Raw genomic sequence first — 19,555 nt, 5'->3', positions numbered from 1 at the left:
TGCTAAGCATCAGTCCCTGGGTTACAACAGTTCCAAAGCAATGACTGTTTCCTCTCTCTGCTGGGAAACCTGGGTGTCTCTACCTGAGAGCCTGGGTGTCTCACCTGTCACAGCACCTGTGGTGCTCTTACCAGTGCAGCCCGTGCACTGGGGGCTCAGAAATGTCTGCTGCCATCCACAGCACTGCCCCAGCCCCTGCAGGAACTGGTGGGCAGAAATTCTGTACAAATTGCTCTGCTTGCTCCTCCAGAGGGACAGGAGAGACACTCCTCTGCTGTGGTGTGTGAGCACTCCCTTTTTCACTCCTTTCAACCTTCAGTTGCAGTTCCCTTAGGGGAAGACAAAGAAATGAGGGGAAGAGTGGGAGTGATTTGGGGTTATGTTTAGAGGAAAAGGACAGAAGCACAAGAACAGGAAACCAATCTAATTCCCAAGCAATTGGGAGTCTCAGCCTGTTCATAAATTACAAGTTACAGGACAGAAAGTAGAAATAGAGGCCCCCAGCTCTTGGCTTTCCTGCATTTAGAACCATCAGCCCTACAGGTCCTGTTACAAAACCCTACTTATTTGTGAGGATTCCAAATGACCTAGCACCTGATTTTCTTTTTTCTATTTTTCTCCCCTCTTACTGCAGGAGGGGAAATGAGCCAACATCTTTTGCCCCACCCCGTAGATCTGGAGGCAGAAGAGTAATTGAAAATGCAACAGATGGAGGCGATGATGAGATGGATGCAAGAGATGGAGATTTCAATGGAACAAAAGCCAGTGAATAAACACGCTTCAAACATTGCACTGCAGCAAGGGGAGGGAGGGAGGACGATATTTAGCACTGTATAAGTCTACTCTTAGTGTCAAGGTCACATACACCCACTCCTCTGACAGATAAAAGCACAACTGCCTTGTCTCCAATGTATAGATTGACACTAAAAGTACTCCAAAACTTTTTGTACCATGAAGCATATTTGAAAAGGTGGGGATTTTTAACAGAGTAATTCACTTTGAGAATCTTGCAGAAAGTGAGTTCTGCTAGCTCAAATGATTTAAATCCCAGTAAACTACAGCCTACAGAGGATTTGTGAGATTGTTGCAGGGGAAAAAAAGGCGTTGGTCAGTTAATCTTTTCTTAAACTTTCATTTTGTTTTGAGTATTCAATTAATATAGGGTTTTCTCCTGGTTACTACACCCCTGAAGCACAATTCACAAGGTGGAAGTGCCTTTTTAATCACTTACTGAAAAATATCATTTGTTCAAATTAAGTCAACTGTTACAGTTTTATATGCACCATGGATGTGCTTACACACTAATAAAAGGCTATAAAAATGACTCCACTATTCTTGTGTACAGGTGTCACTTGAAGGGAAGGGGGGGATGCAGCAGAGTTTCTCTAAAACCAAAATACTTCTTACAAAAGTTTATCTGTAATCAATAGAACAAAAACCCTGATTTTCTTCAAAGCAATGCTTTTGAAGAAATACAAAAAAGTCTGAGCTGGAGGTAAAATGGCATAACCACAGGGAACAGGTTTGATTCCCTCAGGGACACACAGTGCTGAAGTGCCCTGGGATGCATCCAAGGGCTGACAGCCACAGGACCTGCAGAGATTCACAGCACTAAGGTGAGGAGCTGGAAAGCAGTGGGGGCCCTACCTGTCTGTGAGCAATGAACCCAGCCTTTGATGTCTGTTACATGCAGAAAAATTTCCAGCCAAGCCTCTAGAGCAGGCTGAAACCATTAGAAACAGCAGCCCACACTGAAGGCAGGGATCCAAGCCAAGCTATTCTGCACTAAGGGATCAGCATGCAGCTACTTTTTATTTTTGGAGCACTCCAGCAAGACCACAACCTACTCTTGGGAGTTACCAGGACCTACCACAAACCTTTGTATAGCTCAAGCACTTTCAGACAGCAGCAGCTCTGTGGACACACTGGGGCAGTAGGGAGCCATGCACAGCAAAGCAGGATGTAAAATCACACTAAATCCAGTGCAGAGAGCTTACTTGATGCCTTTGAACAGCAAGTGAACCTTAAGCAGGTGACTACAGGGAGAGCAAATCATGCACAAACATCCACCTTAACAGCTAAAGCCATCATCTTCTAAATCTAAGCATTGTTTCACAAGTGCAGAGATCACAAACTGGGGATTCAGACTTGGCACCATTCAGCCAGCAGAACCAGAGCCCAGAGAATTCTCTCTCCTCATGAAAGAGTAAAAGAAGAATCCAATTAGAGCAACAAAGATGACAAGCTGAGCAGAGAGGGGTTAGAAGTTACTGGATAAGACTTGATCATTGCTTGATCAGGCACAGAGCTGAAAAGATGCTCAAGAGCTTGTTGTCAACACAGTTTGTGAGCCTGCATGTGTGGGAACAAGAAGACAAGCAAGTCAGACTTCATATTAAATGGTCTTAAGCACCAATGCTTGGAGCAGAACCAGCAAATTGAACATGTATAAACCACAGTAATAACTTGCCAAAAAAACTCAAAATGCATCAACAACTCGCATTCAAAAAGCTTTATTCTACTCCCCAGTTTAACCAGCTTCATAGGTGGACTGAGAAATGGAAATCATCTGTGGTTTACATATTCTAGAGAAACAGATGCCTCAGTTGCTGTTTTCACAGCACTTCCTTACCAAAAAAAAAAAAAAAAAAAAAAAAAAAAAAAAAAAAAAATCAAACCCATTTATGTATTCTTTTGTCAAGTAAGCTCTCCCCATTCCCTGTCACAACAAAAAAAAACCATAAAAATTGTTTAGTCATGATTAGTTTTCCAAGTACAGGCTTCCATAAAATACATTAACACTGGGAATGAATCTACTCCATTTAAAAAACAAATGCAGTAATATTCTACAGGGGGAAAATTATTTATAAAAACATTCTCTACTCATATACAATTTTCTACCATAAAGGGCTTTTCAGTTTAAAAAAGCATTTCTAAATTAGTAACAGCTGACATATTCATCTAGAAAAATTAAAAAATCACTAACACCCAAGGCACCTTAGTGAAGGGAGGTTTGTAAAGCAGTAAAACCCACCTATCAAGATGACAGAACTAGAAACTTGATCAGGTTTGACCTCCTACAACCACCAGGCTTTATAAGCCACTATGGGGTTAAAAAAAAAATCCAAAAAAAAAAGTCTACATGCTATTAGCTCTGGGATCTCCTGAGCACTCTCAGCACTAGACATATCTCACCTTTAACCATGACCTGTTCTGAATGAGAAGTCATTACTTACAAAAACATCTAGCCACTACAGAGGCAGGCTTTTGTGCAGCAACATTCTGGTCAGCAAACACCCCATAGGGAGCTGAGCAGCTTCTCTGCAGAAATACACCTTTCACCACATAAAAACATCTCTTTAATTTGGGTGACTGCAGCACACAACACCCCTGGTAGAAAGCAGGATTCCAGCCAGGACTGGTGGTGTATTAAGACCAAAAGCAAAAGCCTGAGGAGCTGCATAGTGAATATTGCTGTGTTGTAGGCAGGACAACTGCTTTGGTAGTGTCAAAAGAAGCAACCTTCAAGGAGCTATTTACAGAAGCTGATGCAGGAAGGAATTCCCAGTCCTGCACTGAAACAGTCAGCATTGCTTTGTCACACCTCGTCACCCACAGAACTTGCCCAGAGGCCACACTGGAAGCCACTGCCAACTGTGACTGCTTGTTCAGTTCTCACCTACCCTGACACTGCTGTCTGCTTGCTCATTGATATTCTCTTTACAACTAAAGTTTGAAATACACATTTCTTCTCCTTTCCCAAAGCCAGCCAGGTTTTTCACAGCAGCATCTTGACAACACTTGGTGAGGGATGGCTCACGGGCCCTGGAACGTGTGAAGGCCGCATTCCAAACTCCAGGCGTTTCACCAACCTGCAAGTGCAAAACCAAAGTCAGGGCATTTCTCTCTCAGTGTAACCATGTTCAGAATAACTGCTCACTTCCAGAACAAACCACTCAGCTGAGATGAGAGAACAGCACTCTGAGCACTGCATGAACCCATTCCTTAACTGGGCTGTGTTTTCACTGTAACACAGGGCTCCATTTCCCTCAGAGTAATGAACACTATCTTTTACAGGTGCTGGAATTTCAGTTTAGCATTGCAGCAGCAGACAGATGATCAGCTCATGCATATGTAAATATATGGCCCCTGAGGCTTTCTTGCAGGAGCTTTAATGAGGTTTCTCCCCAGGCTAGGAGAGCAACTGCAAGGTGGAACATTCCTTCTAAACAACACCACTGGGCACTGGGTACCAGGACAAACCAGCACAAGATTCTGACCAAATAATTAAGTCTGAAACAAAGTGTACTATAGGCACTTCACTTACCTAAACACAGAAACTAAAGAATGTGCAGTGCAGGATTTGCAGAGTTTAAGCAGACAGTGAATGGCAATTTGCAATGACCTTGCTGATTTCTTCATTTGATTACAAAAACACAACTGGTTCAAACATTCAGAGAAATGTGTACATTGAGTAAGGTAACTTCTTGTCAGCAGCTACTTAAAAACACATCTTAGCAACTCTAAAGCATTCTCAGTGGACCCACTATTCACCTTTTTTCCAGTTCTCCCACAAGTGAGAATCTTAACTATGATAAGGGAAGTTTCCCTACATGCCATAACATTCCTGAGACATCACTTGTACAAGAACATAAAGCATAAAATTAATTGAACCAATAAGCAAGAACTGTTGTACTTTGTCCTATTTAAACACTGATTTATAATAAAATACGTTTTGCACTTGCTTCAGATTTGAGGCATTCAAAACTTGATTGCAGCTAGTCTTCGAATTTCAGCAGCTAGTGACTCCAATTTTTAAACTGACCTGAAACATTCAAATCATAATCCTGAATAACTGAATTTCACATACTTTGAAAATGTCTCTATCAAAACAAAGAAATATCAGTCCCTAAGTTCCAACACCAACAGCAGTCACTAAGACACCAGCAGAGCCAGCACTCACCCTGTATCACACAGAGGCTGATGAGGACTCAGGCGTGTTTCAAGGACATCTCTGTTCATGTACATGGACACTGAAGGTCTGTTTGGAGACTGGTCATACACAAAGTTTCGGCAAGATGCAAGCTTGGACTCCAAAGCCTGAAGTAAACAGACGAGGTGAGTATCAGACTGACCATTCTCTTTCAGAAGATGGCAGTGGCACACCAAAATGGCACTGAAGTGTGTGGGTTTGAGGTATTTTTCTTTCTTTAAGAGTGAGCTGTCCAGTAGAGGAACCTGCTAGACTCCAGTGCCACATGAGTTCTGAATTTGTGAAGAGATGAAGACAGTCATCTGTCTAAAGATGAAACTCTGCTTCTCTAGGGAACTGATGCTCTTCACCAACAGCAACACAAAATCTTCACTTTCCTCAGAGAGATTTTTACATCTTTCTTACAAGCATAAATTTTCAGATTACAAAACATTCATATGAGCTATCAGCTTCCCTAAACATGTATTAGGTGGTACTCCAGAGGGAATGAGCCACAGATATCTTATTCTCCATCACATGCTCCCATTCTAGATCACTCCACCTTTATTGAGTTGCTTTCTGGCTGTATCAGTTCTGCAGCTCAGCCCATCAAAGCCCCATACAAATGTTTGTAACAACACAGCACCAAGGCACAAGGATGAAACACAAGTCATGGGATAACTTTCCCAACATCAGCACTACCTTAAATATCAAACTACAGCTTAGCAGGACATTAGGCCTTGCTCAAGACTACTGGACTCTTAAGGCAAACTTCCCCAGAAGCCTTTTGGACAGCAGGTACCAGCCTGCTAACTTCTCTGCCTTTCACGGGAACACATCCCTTCTCAATTTACTCACGCTGACTTATTTTTTCTGCACATGCACTTCCAGAAATTCGTAGAGGGAGTTCTTATCCCCATCTGGATTAGAACTCAGAAAAACAAGCATGGCCATTTATATTTGGGGATTGGTCAGAAACATTTGAAGTCCAGATCAAGCCCAAGGCCACACTTAGCTAACCTGGGGGCAAGAGACTCTGTTCAGTCTCCTCTGAACAGCAGTGCTGGCTGCAGTTTCCAAGAGCTCCAGCTTTCCAAAAGCATTGCCTGGCAGGTAATCACTCACCCCCACTTTTCGCAGCAAGTCTCCCACAATATTAAGTGCAGATATTCTTGCAGCTGGTGTGAGAGGGGTTGCACCATAACTGTCCTCAAGACCTGCAGGGTAGGTTAAAGAAGGATATTGTTACTCATGGAAAGAAAAAAATAAAATTGACCCTACTGTGTTAGAGAAGATGATTCTAGGAAGAAGATTAAAGATCACACCGGTTTTTAAAACCTTTCCCCTAAATCAGACCAACATCTCTGGGACAGTTGTCAACTAATAAAAAGTCCCAACAGCTCACATTATCCCTCATTATTTCCAGACAGTTCAAATCAACTGGAAATGAACAGACAATGAATAAACCCAAAAAAATCCCAGTCAATAAGACTGTGGTGATTTGATTTAGGTGACACTACACTACACACTGGATTCTGTGGCTAAAGGAGAAATGTAAAGAAGGGAGCAAACTACAGCACAAACAAGAGCAACAAATGGTATTTGTGAGCTGGTTCCCTGCCAGTCACCTCTCCTAAAGGTCCCAGGGGTGGGAATGCTGATGGGTGTCTGGCGCATTGCGGGTGTTGAAGGTACAGATAAGGAAGCCTGAACTGCAGTGTCTGTTCTTTCTGCTTCCAGGGGAGCTCTCATTGGTGTTTTGGGCTTCTCCTGTTTCTGCTGCACTGCAAGCTCTTGTCGTAGATCTGTGAAGGAAGCAACACAAAGCAAGTGTTGGAGTATGTAGCCACCAAGATAAGAACCAAAAAAGTTAATCTTTTGACAAAAGATTTTTCTCCTCACGGAGGTGAGGTAAAGTCACTTATCCTTGTAAAAGATTACTCCAGGCATATCTTCAATATCCAGATAACTAAAGGTCTTTCCAGGATTGTGGCTCAAGATGATTTAGCAGCACTAGTTCAGTTGCTATTACCTGGCTTTCATTTTCAAACCCTTTCAGGAAGCTCCCTTCAGACAGGGAATTAACTCCTTGCCAAATGTTACAGGCTGGTAAGCAAAGGCACATCAAATCCAAGGTGTGGTGACTTGGCGCACCTTGGCTACATTCTGGCTCCCTGCAAAGTTGAGATCCTACCTGTTGTACCTTTTTCTATCCTGGTTTCCACATGAAGGAAACTTGAGCTGAGGCCAGGTGGAAGCCACATCATTATCTACCCTAGAGACAGAGCACTTCAGTCCCACAGCCTGGCTGTAGCTTATGGATATCACTCAAGGGCACAGAATCCAAGATCTGAAAACAGATGTTTATCCAGATCCAGGGTCTCCCTCTTCTCACCCAGCCTTGTTGACAGATAACAAAAAGCCAGTGCATTCCAAGGCAACCAGAAGTCAGTCACAGCCTTCCTGTTTTACTTCCCCATTAGCGCTTCATTGGCTCCCTTTCCCACAGCCCAGGAAACAATGAGGTTAATGTGTATTAAAGCTGACCTTCCTGGGAAGCCACACCAGCACATCCCCCAGCTGGACTGGCTCAACTCCCTGAAGCCCTGATTAGGAGAAGGCTGGAACAGGCTTTTGTTCCTGTGAGTGCTCTGGAATAATGTCAGGAGTTCAAGGAGGGGGCAGAACGTTCTTCAGTTTCCTTACTTGTTTCTACATGTCAGATACCAAGTTTTAAAGAAGCAAAGTTAAAAGTCCAGCTCTAAGGCATATGGAGAGGACTGAACAGCTACAAAGCACAGGGAGTAGAAAAGAAAAAGATACAAATAACTTCTGTCTAACCTCTAGCTTCATCTTTCAGGCGCTGCACAGACTCCAGAAGGTTTTCTTTCTCATCCAGCTCACTCTCCAGAAAAGCATTTCTTTCAATAGCCTGGTTTAAACGCTGTTCAAAATCCTCCAGGGACATTATAGTGGCTCTGAAAAAGAGTGCACTAGGTGTCACTACCAGAGGACTGCAGGTAGGAGGACTCCCTCTCTCACAAGAAAATGGACACTTGCATTTTTGTACGGTTTGCTTTGTTTCATTATTTTTTTTTTAGCTTGTAATATATGAAAGAGTTCAGTCAGGGGAGTGGAAGAGATAAAAAAGTTATCACATTGCCCATCTGCAACAAATCTCTTCAACACAATCATCAAACAAGTGATAGTTCAGAATGGCAATGCTAATAAGTAGTGTCACAAACACCTCAGTGCCACCATGCTTGCACGACAGAATAGAGGTGGAAAAAAAAACCCCACAAAAAGCAGATCACCTTTTTGCTCTTTCCAAATCATCATTTTCTTGCTCAAGTTCTCGAATGTATTTCTGAAGCTGCTCTTTAATAGCTCTTGTCTGTGCCAAGTCATCTTCCAGCGCAGAGATTTGCCTGTATCCTTCAGAATGCTGCATTTCAATCTTTTCCTACTCAAAGGCAATCAAACAGCACATCAGGTACTTAGCAACACATGTTCTCTTCTTGAAGCATTGTCTGAGCCTTGAAAGGCAGAGACAGACACTCTGAAGATTTTTGAGAAACATCATTTTACCTATGGTAATACACCAACAAATTCAATTGCTCACACACTTCTGAGCTGCCAGCAGACAAGAGCTCTTCCTGTCACTCCTTATCAAACAAAAGTGCTGGGGAACAGTTCCCAGCATTCACAGCACAAGGCCATTCCTTGCCTCTCCCAGACAGCCTGACTCAGCACAGTTTCTAAGCAATACACAAAGCACGCAAGAGAAGCCACTTATTTTCACCCCTAATATGAAGTCAGGCAATATTTAGGAGCCAAATTAAGAAGAATAAAAAAAATAAATTCCAAGTGTGACCCTGTTACATGCTGCTGTGGAATCAGCAAGATTCTGCACTGCCCATGTGGCTTTATTAGCCCAAAGGAGGTTCAGAATTCTAGAACATTTCATGTACAGGTACACTTTTGGGAACCTAAACCAAACTCTGTCTCCCTCTACACCAGGTATACAAGGGTGCATTTAAGACAGGCATAGGCAGGGAGGAAATCTTAGCTTCCACATCAGATCTCTCTCTCCTGCACTGCCACTAAATGTGGAGTTAGTTCCACAGTATGTGACATGTTAAAGCTTTCCCATGTGACAAGGAAAGCTCCAGAGCACACTATTACAATGCTTTATACTCAACCACCTTGCTACCAGACCACTTCAACATGCCAGAGGTTTTTTGGAAATTCCAAGATTGCTGGGTAAGCAACATTCCTGAAGTGCTCCCCAGACAGAATTCAAGTACAAAACACTTGAAGTCACTGGAAAGAAATCCATGCACTGGAATTTCAGAACCATGTCAAGTAGTCTAGTGTGAATGATAATGTGAAGACAGCTATTTTAGCACATGAAATGCATAGACAAGGAGGAGGGCAAGAGATATCCATCCTGAACTAAGCAATCCTTATTTGACTGCAGTGTGGTGACACTGCTGTAATTCCAAATCTCTGAAACACAGTTAAGAGCCTCTAAGCTCCAAGAGGCAGATTACTTTCAGTTAGTTTCTCAGGACTCTCTAAGCTAACCCTGCAAAGCACCATTGCCACCAGTTTTTAGGTAGCGTGAGCTCTGATTTCCGAGGAGGAGCAGGCACACACACTGGGCTGGTCAGCTCAGAGCCACAAGCTGTGTGGGCCTGGCAAAGTTCACTGGTGCTGACCTAGATGCAGATCCCAACCCTCGATGGGCTCAGTTAACACTGCTGCTCAATAGCTTCATGAGATTACTGCTTTGCTCTTGAATTGATTCAGATAAAAGACCAGAACTGCAAGGTCTGAGTCTTTGTTTTTAGCCAATTGTAATAAACTATCAGCTGATCTGGCCCTCAATGGTGGCTCTGTTCCTTCACTGCAGGCTGTTACTGCAGTTTTCAGGCTGCATGAATAGCCAATTGTTGAATGGTTTATTACAAGCAGAATGTATTTTAAGAAAGTTATCTACTGGGAAGAATCATTTCAGATTTTCTAAAATATGGCTACCCTCCACTTTTTGAGGCTCTGTATTGCTTCCTAATATTTTCATTCCTCACTGTTTTGCCTAGTTTCACTGGCCCTTCCTCTCATTCCAGCTACTCTAGAGAAAGAAAATAATCTGCATACTCTGCTCCTCAATTAAATGAGCTATGGGTTTCATTTTTAAAACTTTTGTCTTCTCCCCAAACCCATCAGCTTCCATGGGTTTATGTGACTACCTGGAACAGCAGACCAATATTTCACATAACATGCACAACATCTAATATTCCTGAAGTGCAACAACAAGAACAAGAATTAAAGCAACATAAATACAACAAAACAAGTCTTGGAAGTCTTGCTATCAAAAAGCAGGGAGTGGAGGAAATGGCTAAGCTAGTGTTAGAGTGACAGGACATCTGCCTGGAACAGAAGAATATTTCCTTAAGACAGTAATTTGGACAACAGTTTAAACAAAAGGCATTGCAAATCTGGATTCATCCAGTGATTAATCACTTACACAAACACCCTCACTCCCAATAGCTCATTATTGCATCCAATTGAATAGAAGAAGTGTAATTACATTAATCTCTGCTTCCACAGAGATTGAGCTAGCCCTACAAAACAGTGTAGTATTTCTTGGGTGACTGTAACTCATCTGTAAACAAATGGCTAAATTCAAACTTTAAAAAGTCACACCAATTTCAGGGATAATTTTTTCCCAAATTTAAGAGAACTTACCAGTATTTCCTGAACCTGTCAATCAGCACAGTACCATCTCATCACTCTGCATACTCTAGATAGCTTCATTGTTCCCTAGCCACTGTGTTAAGAAGTCCCATCTCAATAAGTTCATGTTCTTTATGTTTTATAGTTCTGGAAGTTAATGCCTTTCTGCTGGCTCTTATTTTCACAGAATGCTAACCAAGTGCAAAAATAAAAACTCATTTTTCCCTAAGGACAGACAGATTCAATAACAAAACCAGGACTGAAACTGTTTTATCACTCTCAATTCTATGTGTTACCCACCAGCTGCTGCTTCCCAGCTTATCTGAAATGTCAGATAATAAATACACAACTATGTAAAAAGGGTTTAAAACTGAGTTTCCTTACGTAATGCAAAAACACAGCTGCAGTGTTTGTACTTTGATTGTTCTGAATATTATCTGTGACTGCATGATGCAGACAGCAAGAAAGCTATGAACAAAAGCACTAAATAGATGGAAGAAGGAATAAAACAGCAGCTCTCTTGTGTTCACACTCAGTCTCCACTCCACTGTGGACAATCTCCTCCCATCTGAAATCTATCCTGACACACAGCCACAACCTGTGCACAGGGCTCCAGGAATGCTACCAAGGAACACAGAATCCTCAGAGCAGACAACAGGCTGACATTTCTTTACTTTTCAAGACTTTCCTTTCTGCAGTCTTCTGGTCCATTTTTCTGTAATGCTGAGGTGACCCCACGGAGCAGAGTCTGTAAACACCTGCCCTGTTCCCCCCTGCGCTGAGGATGAGCACACCACGTGCACCAGCAGCTCTGACCTTCACTGACTCCAGCTCCATCCTCAGGCGGTTGTTTTCTGACAGGAGGTCTCTGTTCCTGGACTCTGTCTGCTGCAGCTGAGCCTCCAGTTCAGCTTCATACTCTCGGCTCCCCTCTTGGAATTCACGCAATTCCTCCTGGGTATTCTCAGCACTAGAGAGAAATTCCAGCAACAGAACTCATCACCATGAACAATGGAAACATCTCTTGTACAATCAAGGTAAAAACAACACTGCTCTTGAACACAGAAGGCTCTAAGCCCTTCTCTGTATTCAATAGGAAGAGAGAAACATACAAATGTTTCCCTGCCATGCATGGGAAGTCACCCCATAGCAAATTGGTAAAGAAATAAGTGCAAATAAACAGAAAAACCCCAGAGTCTGTCTTCACACTGTAGATGTTGAGGAGATGTGGCATCTCTTTAGTTTGCCAATTGTCCACTGCCATTGCACATGCATTCCATTATTCAATTCTATTATTTATTTGGAAATATAAAGAAAGCTGTTATTGATTAATAATAAAAAGTGAGAAACAGAGAGAAAGATGAAAGGAAATGTTTTATATTCTTGAACAATTCTATTGAAACAATCATCCAACAAGCTGAACAAGCAGCAATGAAAGAGCTGTGCTTTTGCATGAAGTGTTATGCACCTTATCCAGCCATTTGGAGGAATGAAGCCACTGCCTTACCACTGCTTGTATTTCATAGCCAACTCCTTCCAGTATCTGGTTTCCTCTTCCACTGAGCTGAAGTGATGGACTTCTGAGTCTTCCATAATGAATCCTCAAAGTCTAAAACTCCTCTTTCATTTTCCTCCTTGAAAAATTACACAGTCAAGCATAAGAACTCAGGCAGTGAGCAGCCTCATCCTCCTTGGTGCAGAACAGAACACCCCTCCTCCCACACAGTCACTGCTCTCCTGGAGACCAAACTAAAAGTCAGCCTTGACAGGACTCTGTCAGACAGACCATAAATGTGAAAGAATTCCTGCTAAGTCACTCTCCCCAGTTCTCCCAATGTGCTGCAGGCTTACACCACATTCCCAGCAGCGAGCACCTCTGGGTATACACCACCTTCAGCACCTCTGGGTATACAATCCCCAAACCTGAGCTGCAGCTGTGCCAGTGCACAGAGAACACAAGGGAAGGAAGATGCAGGCACAACTTCAGCTCCAAACACACTGCAATTCAACAACCCTAAAGACACCTAGCATGAAATTAAAGAGAAACTTCAAAGAGACAGAGACTAGGTACTCAAGATACTGATTTCTTGAGTTAACATTTAAAGGAACACCTAAGTGTTTTATGGACTTAACTGCTGGACAGGTGAAAAATTTCTTCCTAGGTCAACACAGACAAAGCTGCCCAACTTTAAACTTGAGCTATCAAAATCCATGTATGGCTACAAGATATCTGGATATCTCAGAGAGTCATAGGAGAAGGGAGGTTTTAGCAGGATACCACTGGCTGGGATAGGTATGCAGTTAAGATAGCAACAATCCAGACAATCCAGCTGTCCCTGTGCCAGCACAAACCCAGTCACAGGACACAGTCCCAAATGGGAATGACACACTAAAGAGCCACAGGGGAATCAAGTACCTTGAGCTGGTCCCTCCCACTTGAGGACTTAAGGATCTAAACACTACAATTAAATAAAATAAATGCCCTGTGATGTGTATGACACTCTCAGTTAAACGGGTCAGCAACAAACATCATTTCATACTAGTTAGTCTTGACAATGGAGAAACATCAAACCTAGTGTTCTGCATAATCTGCCCACGTCCAGTCTTGGGTGAGGCAAAGATTCCACTCAGACATTATCAATTTAACCAAATTGATACCAAATAAGATCAAGCAGAGCAAATAGGTGGAATTGAACAATTCAGGACAGTGACAGTTGTCACAAAACTGCATCATGGAAATCTAATGACTGAAGAAACACAGTTCTACCAAATTTCAATTCCAGTCCTGCTGAGCAAAACATTTCCCAGAGGTAACTCTGATGGAACAAAGAAGAAGGGATGGCTGAAGCCCTCAAAGATCACTTAGATGTCAGCCCTGTCTTCTACTCTTATTTCTGATACTCATAAAATGCTGGAGTAGACCCTCTGAGCAGCATGTCTTAGCTAAAGAAAATGTGCGTACACTGCACATTCATTGAATTCTATGAAAGAAAATATCTTTAACCTCTGTCAAGACTTTGCTCTCCAAAAAATTATCTGGTATAAACAGGTTTGAGTAACAGCCACCTACTTAGTAACTCTACTGAGACAAACCCAAGTAGCTCTTACCTCTGCTATGGACAAAAGCAGTCTGGCAATCTAAAGCCCAATTCTTACATACCCAAGCAGTGCCACAAAGCCCAATTCCTCTTCACAGCCCAAGTAATTACCAGATTATTGAGCAAGGAGTAAGCAGCGTCACAGCAGAGCGGGGCTGTGCCTGCATACCTCAGTGCACAGTATCAGCAACACACTCACAGAAATTACAGTGTTATTTAAAAGAGGAGTTGCCAGGTCAGGAGAAAAGTTACTAAGCCTTAGTTTTTATAACTGAGTTTGACACAAAATGTTCATTAGCCAAAGCTGTGTGTTCCTTCAAACAAACAAAAGCACTGTATAATGTATTGATACATTTCCAGCATAAGGTCTCAAGGCTGAAGAATGCACTCAGCAAAAAAGGAGGAAAAGGAATGTGAATAAGGAGTGATTTTTCCAAATTGTACTCTTGCCCATTTAAAAGAAAATCATGACCAAGCATAATTAACATTCTTGACCTAGGATAGTTTATGTCACATCTCCTCTGTTATTTTTAAGTGAACTGAAAATGCCTTTGATGTTAATAAGCATGTCCTTCTGCTCAAGGCACTGTGTACACACACTGATCCTTGCAGCACACTTGTGAAGCAAAAGAATCCAAAAAGGATTTTTTCTGACACAAGCATTATAATAAATCAAATATCTGTGTTTGGACAGACAACAAAAATAATTCAGGAAAGATAAAGATGAACTGCAAGATATCTTGCTCTGAAAAGCTTTCAAACAACCCTTTGGAACCAAAAGACAGCTTCCATCACCTTCAAAATCTTGAGTATGCTCAGATCTGGCTCCTGCATTTTTGTATTACACTTTGGAAGAACTAAAAGACTGTAGAAATTGGCATTTTTTGAGATTGTAGGGCTGCAAGGAAAAGAACTTTCCTTAACTGATCCACACAATCCAAGAGAACCCTGTGAACATTCACAGAGCACAAAGGGGTTGCACCCCTCAGCGCCAGGGATGTCTCTGTGACCATGAGATTATGGTATGGGCCCACTGAGGATGTCATCCATTAAGAGCTCAGTCTGCTTCGTGGTCACCATTACTAAATAGTACTTATAATTTAAAATTAATTGTTCAACTGCAAATACATGGAAGGACAGTGGAGCTGTACTTATTCCACAGACGTGGCTACTGTCCTGTGCCACAGGCACGTTTTTTGCTGCCACATTCAAGGAAGACCTGTTACTTTCCTTCCCTGCGCTACATCTTAGCTCAAACTAAGATAGGATTTTCAAACTAACCACGATGAATACATACTGATACTGAAAAGAAAACTTCCAAGTTCGAGACAAGGTATTAAAGCTTTTTTAAACTTTTTTTTCTGAAATTTGTCTAAGAAGAGTGCAAATAAAAACCGTGGAAGTCTTGTTAAACTGCCTTAGAAAGGATAGGGCTATGACTGGTTTTCCCCTGCTGCCTTCTCCCCTTGATTTTTAACAGCTTGAAGACAACATGCAAAATGCCTGAAGAGAAATTAATCACGAACTCCTCGTTGTCTGGGCTCACTACAAAAGCAGAGAGAGCAAAGGCGGGTAAAGGAAGTTTTAGAAATGCTTTTTTAAACACTGAGAAAGGTGGAAAAAACGCGGAGAGAAAGTCGGAGTCTGTAAGAGGCAAACACTGTAAGAGGCAAACACTGGCTGCACCTTACTTGTTTTCACACATATGAGGCCAGAAGAGACATCTGGCCAGGCTTCCTGCCTTGTGCAGGCAGCACAAGCGCTGGTCCCAGGCATTACAAAGCTCCACATCATGCAGGAAGTGGAAGCGATCATGGGTGGGGACTAGAATTTTGCAATAAAACACGGCAGCATAAACGTTGCGGAAAACAATTTCATACCAGTGACAGCAGAATTGCAAAATTCCTCAGGAAAAGGCAAGCATCAAGAAAAACAACACACAAAATTATCGAAGGAACTTCAGTTTGGGAATCAGTCTGAATTCACCCAAACTCATGAGGGCCCCTAGATTGTTTCAGTCCTAGAACAAAGGACTCAAAACGACCCCGATACTGAACTTTTTTCTTCACAACAGAATATTTAGCTCGGTGAACAATATTGGCCTACCTTTGTAGCAACGTCTAATGGTCCAAGTCAAGGAAATTCATATTGTAATAAAAAAAGTGAAACAGTACCACAAATACTACTGAATTATCCATGACAGAGATGATGAAGCTCCTATTAGACATTATTTTCCTAAATGTAAACCAAAACAAACCAGCTCTTGGCTCCCGAAAAGTAGCTTTCCCATCCTTTGAAATTCAGATTTGCTTAAAATATTCCCCTCGAAAGGGTCTTCCTGTAACACATGGGCCTGTTTTCTTTTGTTTAAGCCATACAAAAGAAAATCACCACAAAAGAGAAAGAAAAGGGAGAGGTCACGGGAGCACCAGGATTACTACAGAATCCCAGAGCCAGCACTGAAAAGAGTTAGCGGCTTCTCCGGGGCTTCTCTACTGAAAGGCTGAATTCAGCAAAACCCTCCTCTCCTCAGTAACCAGTCCAGCTCCCAAACTTCCAACTCTCCAGTGACTCTTGAGGAAACCCCACACTATTCTCCACTGGAACGCCTGACCTTGATGGTTCCAGCTGCAAGCCAAGAGGTCAGCGGGGCAGCGCTCCCCGATCCCATTCCCGTGCGGAGCACCAAGCCGGGCAGGGGCTAAACGAGAGGGCACGGCTCCCACGCTCCGCTCCCCGCCCCACCTGCGCCCGCACGAACAACTCCAGAGGCAGGAGGAGGTTCAGGTCCACGCGGGGCCGCAGCCGGCCAGGGTCCCTTGGCCAGGTTCCCGTGTCCCCCCAGCCCGGCCCCGTCTCGGTCCCGCTGCCCCGGGCCGTGCCGGGCTCTCACCGCGCTCCCGCCGCGCCCGCACCGCCGCTCGCGGCCCGGCCGGCGCCGCCGCCCCATTGGCTGCCGGTCACGTGCGGCGGGGCGCTCGGCCAATCAGCGCCGCCGAAATGCGCTTCGGAAACTTTGGTGACTTTCAAAAGGCGCCGGGGGGCGGCGGCCGTGCCGATCTCGATCTTTTTGCCGTTCCTAGTCCCGTTCCCGGTCCTATTTCCCGTCTGCCTTGCTCACCACCCCCCCACCCCCGTCCATGTTCAAGGACCTACAGTCACACGCACAAGGCTCCACATCTTCTGAGGTGTTAAGCGTGTAAACCAGCACGCGCCGTAATTTTAAAGGCGAGATTTACCATAAAATTGTCTAAAAGAGGAAAAGCTTTACATTAATCCTTTTTTTTTTCCCCTCAATTCAAAAGACCTCTGCTGTAAAAGCAAGCAGCGAGACAGCGCCGGTATCTATTTTTAACGCCAGCCCAACATCTCTAGCCCAAAGTGCCCTTTTCCCGACCAAGGACAGGTTTCTGTGTCGCAGTCTATGAAATATTAGACACTTCCACTCATCCCCATCCCGGCATGATGTCACCATTGCAGGAAACTGCGGCATGGGGCAGAGCTGGCTGCAGCCCCTGAATTCCCTGCCATGCCCCCGCCGACAGGATCGATAGGAAGGGACCCGAGCTAAGCAGGGACTTTCTCAAGCGCCCCAGGTGTGCTCCTACCGCCCGTGCACACAAACACTCGCTCATTAGTGGTGCCTGGCATTTGTTCGCGGAGCCAAAACAAAAACACAAATTATCGCACGTGTATCACTGCGGCCCGCACAGGCAGGGCCATGTGTCACCGGGTGTCACCTCAGCCCCAAAAAGCAGTGGGATGGGCTCCCACGTGCCCATCCCGGCCCCAGCTTCGTCTACCTCTGATGTAACACCGGGCCTGGAGCACGGCCTGGCTCTGAAAAGACTTGTCTAAACTGGAAATACACCTCTCCCAAAGGCTCTGTAAGGCTGGCAATATAACTAAGAGGATGGATGCTCTTCTATAAATATTGCACTAGAAGGAATCTGTCCATAGCTCAGATAACTTTAACTGAGAAGGGTGACAAAAACTAATCTACTTTCTTGTCAGACACTCAGCAAAATAACTATATTTCCAGTTCAGATGTTCAGCAGAAGTAAATGGAGACAAACTATCATAAACCTATGAACAGAAAACTAAATAAGGCATTTAAAAAATTGGGTTAATAGCATTTGCAGTTCTGTCATTACCCAAGAATGTTTTTATTATCAGATAAGTTGCAGAAAATAAACCATATGCTATTGTAGTATGTTGCCAGTAATTAAAACAAATTATACATTGTTCACAAGTTTGGGACAAAGGACATTTTACTTCAACATTTTAAGCAAATTTTTGAGAATAGTATGACTACACAGATTATGTCAAAGGTACAGCTGAGTATTTTTGATATTTTTTATCTTGAAATATTTGTAAAACACAGCAAAATTTCTCAGATTTCAGAGGAAGCTGAGAGCCTCTCAATGAATTCTGAAACAGTGAAACAGCACCCTAACAAATGCCAGGGGCTCAGAGGCACTACCAGAAGCACTACTGCACAAAAACAATAAATATTCTTTAAAAATGGTTACTGTAATGATTGTGGCTGCCTTGTTTGCAAGCAGAACGAGAAGATTTGTCTATTTCAAAATTAGCAGAGGAGGAGAAATTATTTTATGCATTTATTTTTAGTTTGCTGGTTAATAATTAATAACTGGCAGATCTTTGTGGTGCTAGGATTCATGGGCTGGTTATTTTAATGAGAAGGCCACACTGATTCTTCCACAAAAACTAAGTAGACAGAAATTTATCCACTGTAAATTCTGGTAAGGTTGTAACACCTTATCTTTTGGCAATTAACATCTGTTGGGAAAAAAATACTTGCTTTTCTTAGAGAATTAAATAACTCACCACAGCACCCACTCCATGGATGGAACAGGAACTGCTCACTAATTGTCATTACAAACTACTGAACTGCTTTTTTTCTTCAAATGAATTACTGACACCCATAAAATGTGACAAACATTTTAGAATATCATATGGAAATATTGCTGTCACTGAAGGGCAAGTATTTAACAGCAATAAATCCTTTTTTCTGTCTCTTTAAAGATGTTATATAATTCTTTGCAATCTGTATATGCAGAATCAGATTTTCACATACTTAAGCAAGAAACAGATTCTCACTACTTTAAAAACCTTCTGATATCTCATACTGACACGTTTTTGGTGAAACTGTCAAATGCTCATTAATAGCACTGGTTTATTAAGCAGAGCAGAACACAGCAGCTCTCTCAGCCTTGGCACACAGCAGTGACACGCCCAGTGACCCTGGCAAGCCTGGCTGTGGCTCTGAGCTTGGTCACCAGGGCTTCTCCTTGCTGCTGGCTGCAGTCTTTTAGGCCAAGGTGCAAGTAAATTCCAGCTTAGCCTAATACCATAATTATGATCAAAAGACACTGAGGCACTAAGAAGCAGATGCCACCCTGTGCTGTCACTAACCTCCCTCCTTGAGGGGCTCAGCCACGAGCTGAGGAGCAAGCCCAGCCCGGATGCCAGGATTGGCTGCATCACTTTGGCCCAGCCTTCCGAGGGAGCTGTTAAACCGTGAGACAGAGCCGCATCTGTAGAAAGACAAGAACAGGAAAATTAGAAATAGAGGTAGGGTTGTTAAGACAAGCACTATTAGCCACACAAGGATTCAAGAGGAAAAATACCACACTGGAAAGTTATACAATCCTGAAATGAGCAAAGCCCAGTGACCTCTAGTGAGTTGCCAGTGCCACCACATCAACAGAGCAGTGAGCCT

General features: G+C 43.1%; 2 protein-coding genes across 8 annotated transcripts in view; one reads left to right on the top strand and one right to left on the bottom strand.

Moving 5' to 3' along the window:
* Positions 1–1,324, top strand: part of MYH11 (myosin heavy chain 11) — a 55,064-nt gene extending 53,740 nt beyond the window's left edge. For 2 of the 4 annotated variants that reach the window (XM_059861468.1, XM_059861467.1), the window contains one exon: positions 635–1,324. In XM_059861468.1, the coding sequence (XP_059717451.1) occupies positions 635–773 (139 nt within the window). In that variant the 3' untranslated portion in view covers positions 774–1,324. The remainder of the gene's footprint in view (positions 1–634) is intronic. The other 2 variants (XM_059861470.1, XM_059861469.1) reach the window with 1 other exon arrangement.
* Positions 1,117–19,272, bottom strand: NDE1 (nudE neurodevelopment protein 1). Of its 4 annotated transcripts, none has more exons than XM_059861478.1 (9): positions 19,249–19,272; positions 12,219–12,345; positions 11,528–11,681; positions 8,287–8,435; positions 7,814–7,950; positions 6,601–6,777; positions 6,098–6,189; positions 4,964–5,100; positions 1,117–3,872 (listed from the first exon to the last, which is right to left on the bottom strand). In XM_059861478.1, exons 2-9 carry the CDS (start codon positions 12,302–12,304, stop codon positions 3,779–3,781), a joined length of 1,026 nt encoding a protein of 341 aa, XP_059717461.1. In that variant the 5' UTR covers positions 12,305–12,345; positions 19,249–19,272; the 3' UTR covers positions 1,117–3,778. The 4 variants fall into 4 exon arrangements, with proteins under 4 accessions (XP_059717461.1, XP_059717459.1, XP_059717458.1 ...); XM_059861476.1 differs by lacking the exon at positions 19,249–19,272 and adding an exon at positions 16,703–16,772; XM_059861475.1 differs by lacking the exon at positions 19,249–19,272 and adding an exon at positions 16,555–16,696.
* Between the last annotated feature and the right edge of the window lie 283 nt (positions 19,273–19,555).

Source organism: Haemorhous mexicanus, chromosome 17 (genome assembly GCF_027477595.1).
Source record: "Haemorhous mexicanus isolate bHaeMex1 chromosome 17, bHaeMex1.pri, whole genome shotgun sequence".
NCBI classification, from domain to species: Eukaryota; Metazoa; Chordata; class Aves; order Passeriformes; family Fringillidae; genus Haemorhous; species Haemorhous mexicanus.
The sequence above is the reverse complement of the archived record's forward strand: the minus strand, read 5'-3'. Positions and strand labels throughout refer to the sequence as shown.

Bases quoted from the DNA above. Each gene is read 5' to 3' on its own strand.
- NDE1 (XM_059861478.1), bottom strand. From the start codon at position 12,304: ATGGAAGACTCAGAAGTCCATCACTTCAGCTCAGTGGAAGAGGAAACC. The intron at 8,436-11,527 runs GTCAGAGCTGCT...GCCTTTGAGTAG, and splicing joins TGGAGCTGGAGTCAGTGAAG to GAAAAGATTGAAATGCAGCA. The intron at 3,873-4,963 runs GTGAGTGCTGGC...TTGCACTTGCAG, and splicing joins CAGCCTCTGTGTGATACAGG to GTTGGTGAAACGCCTGGAGT.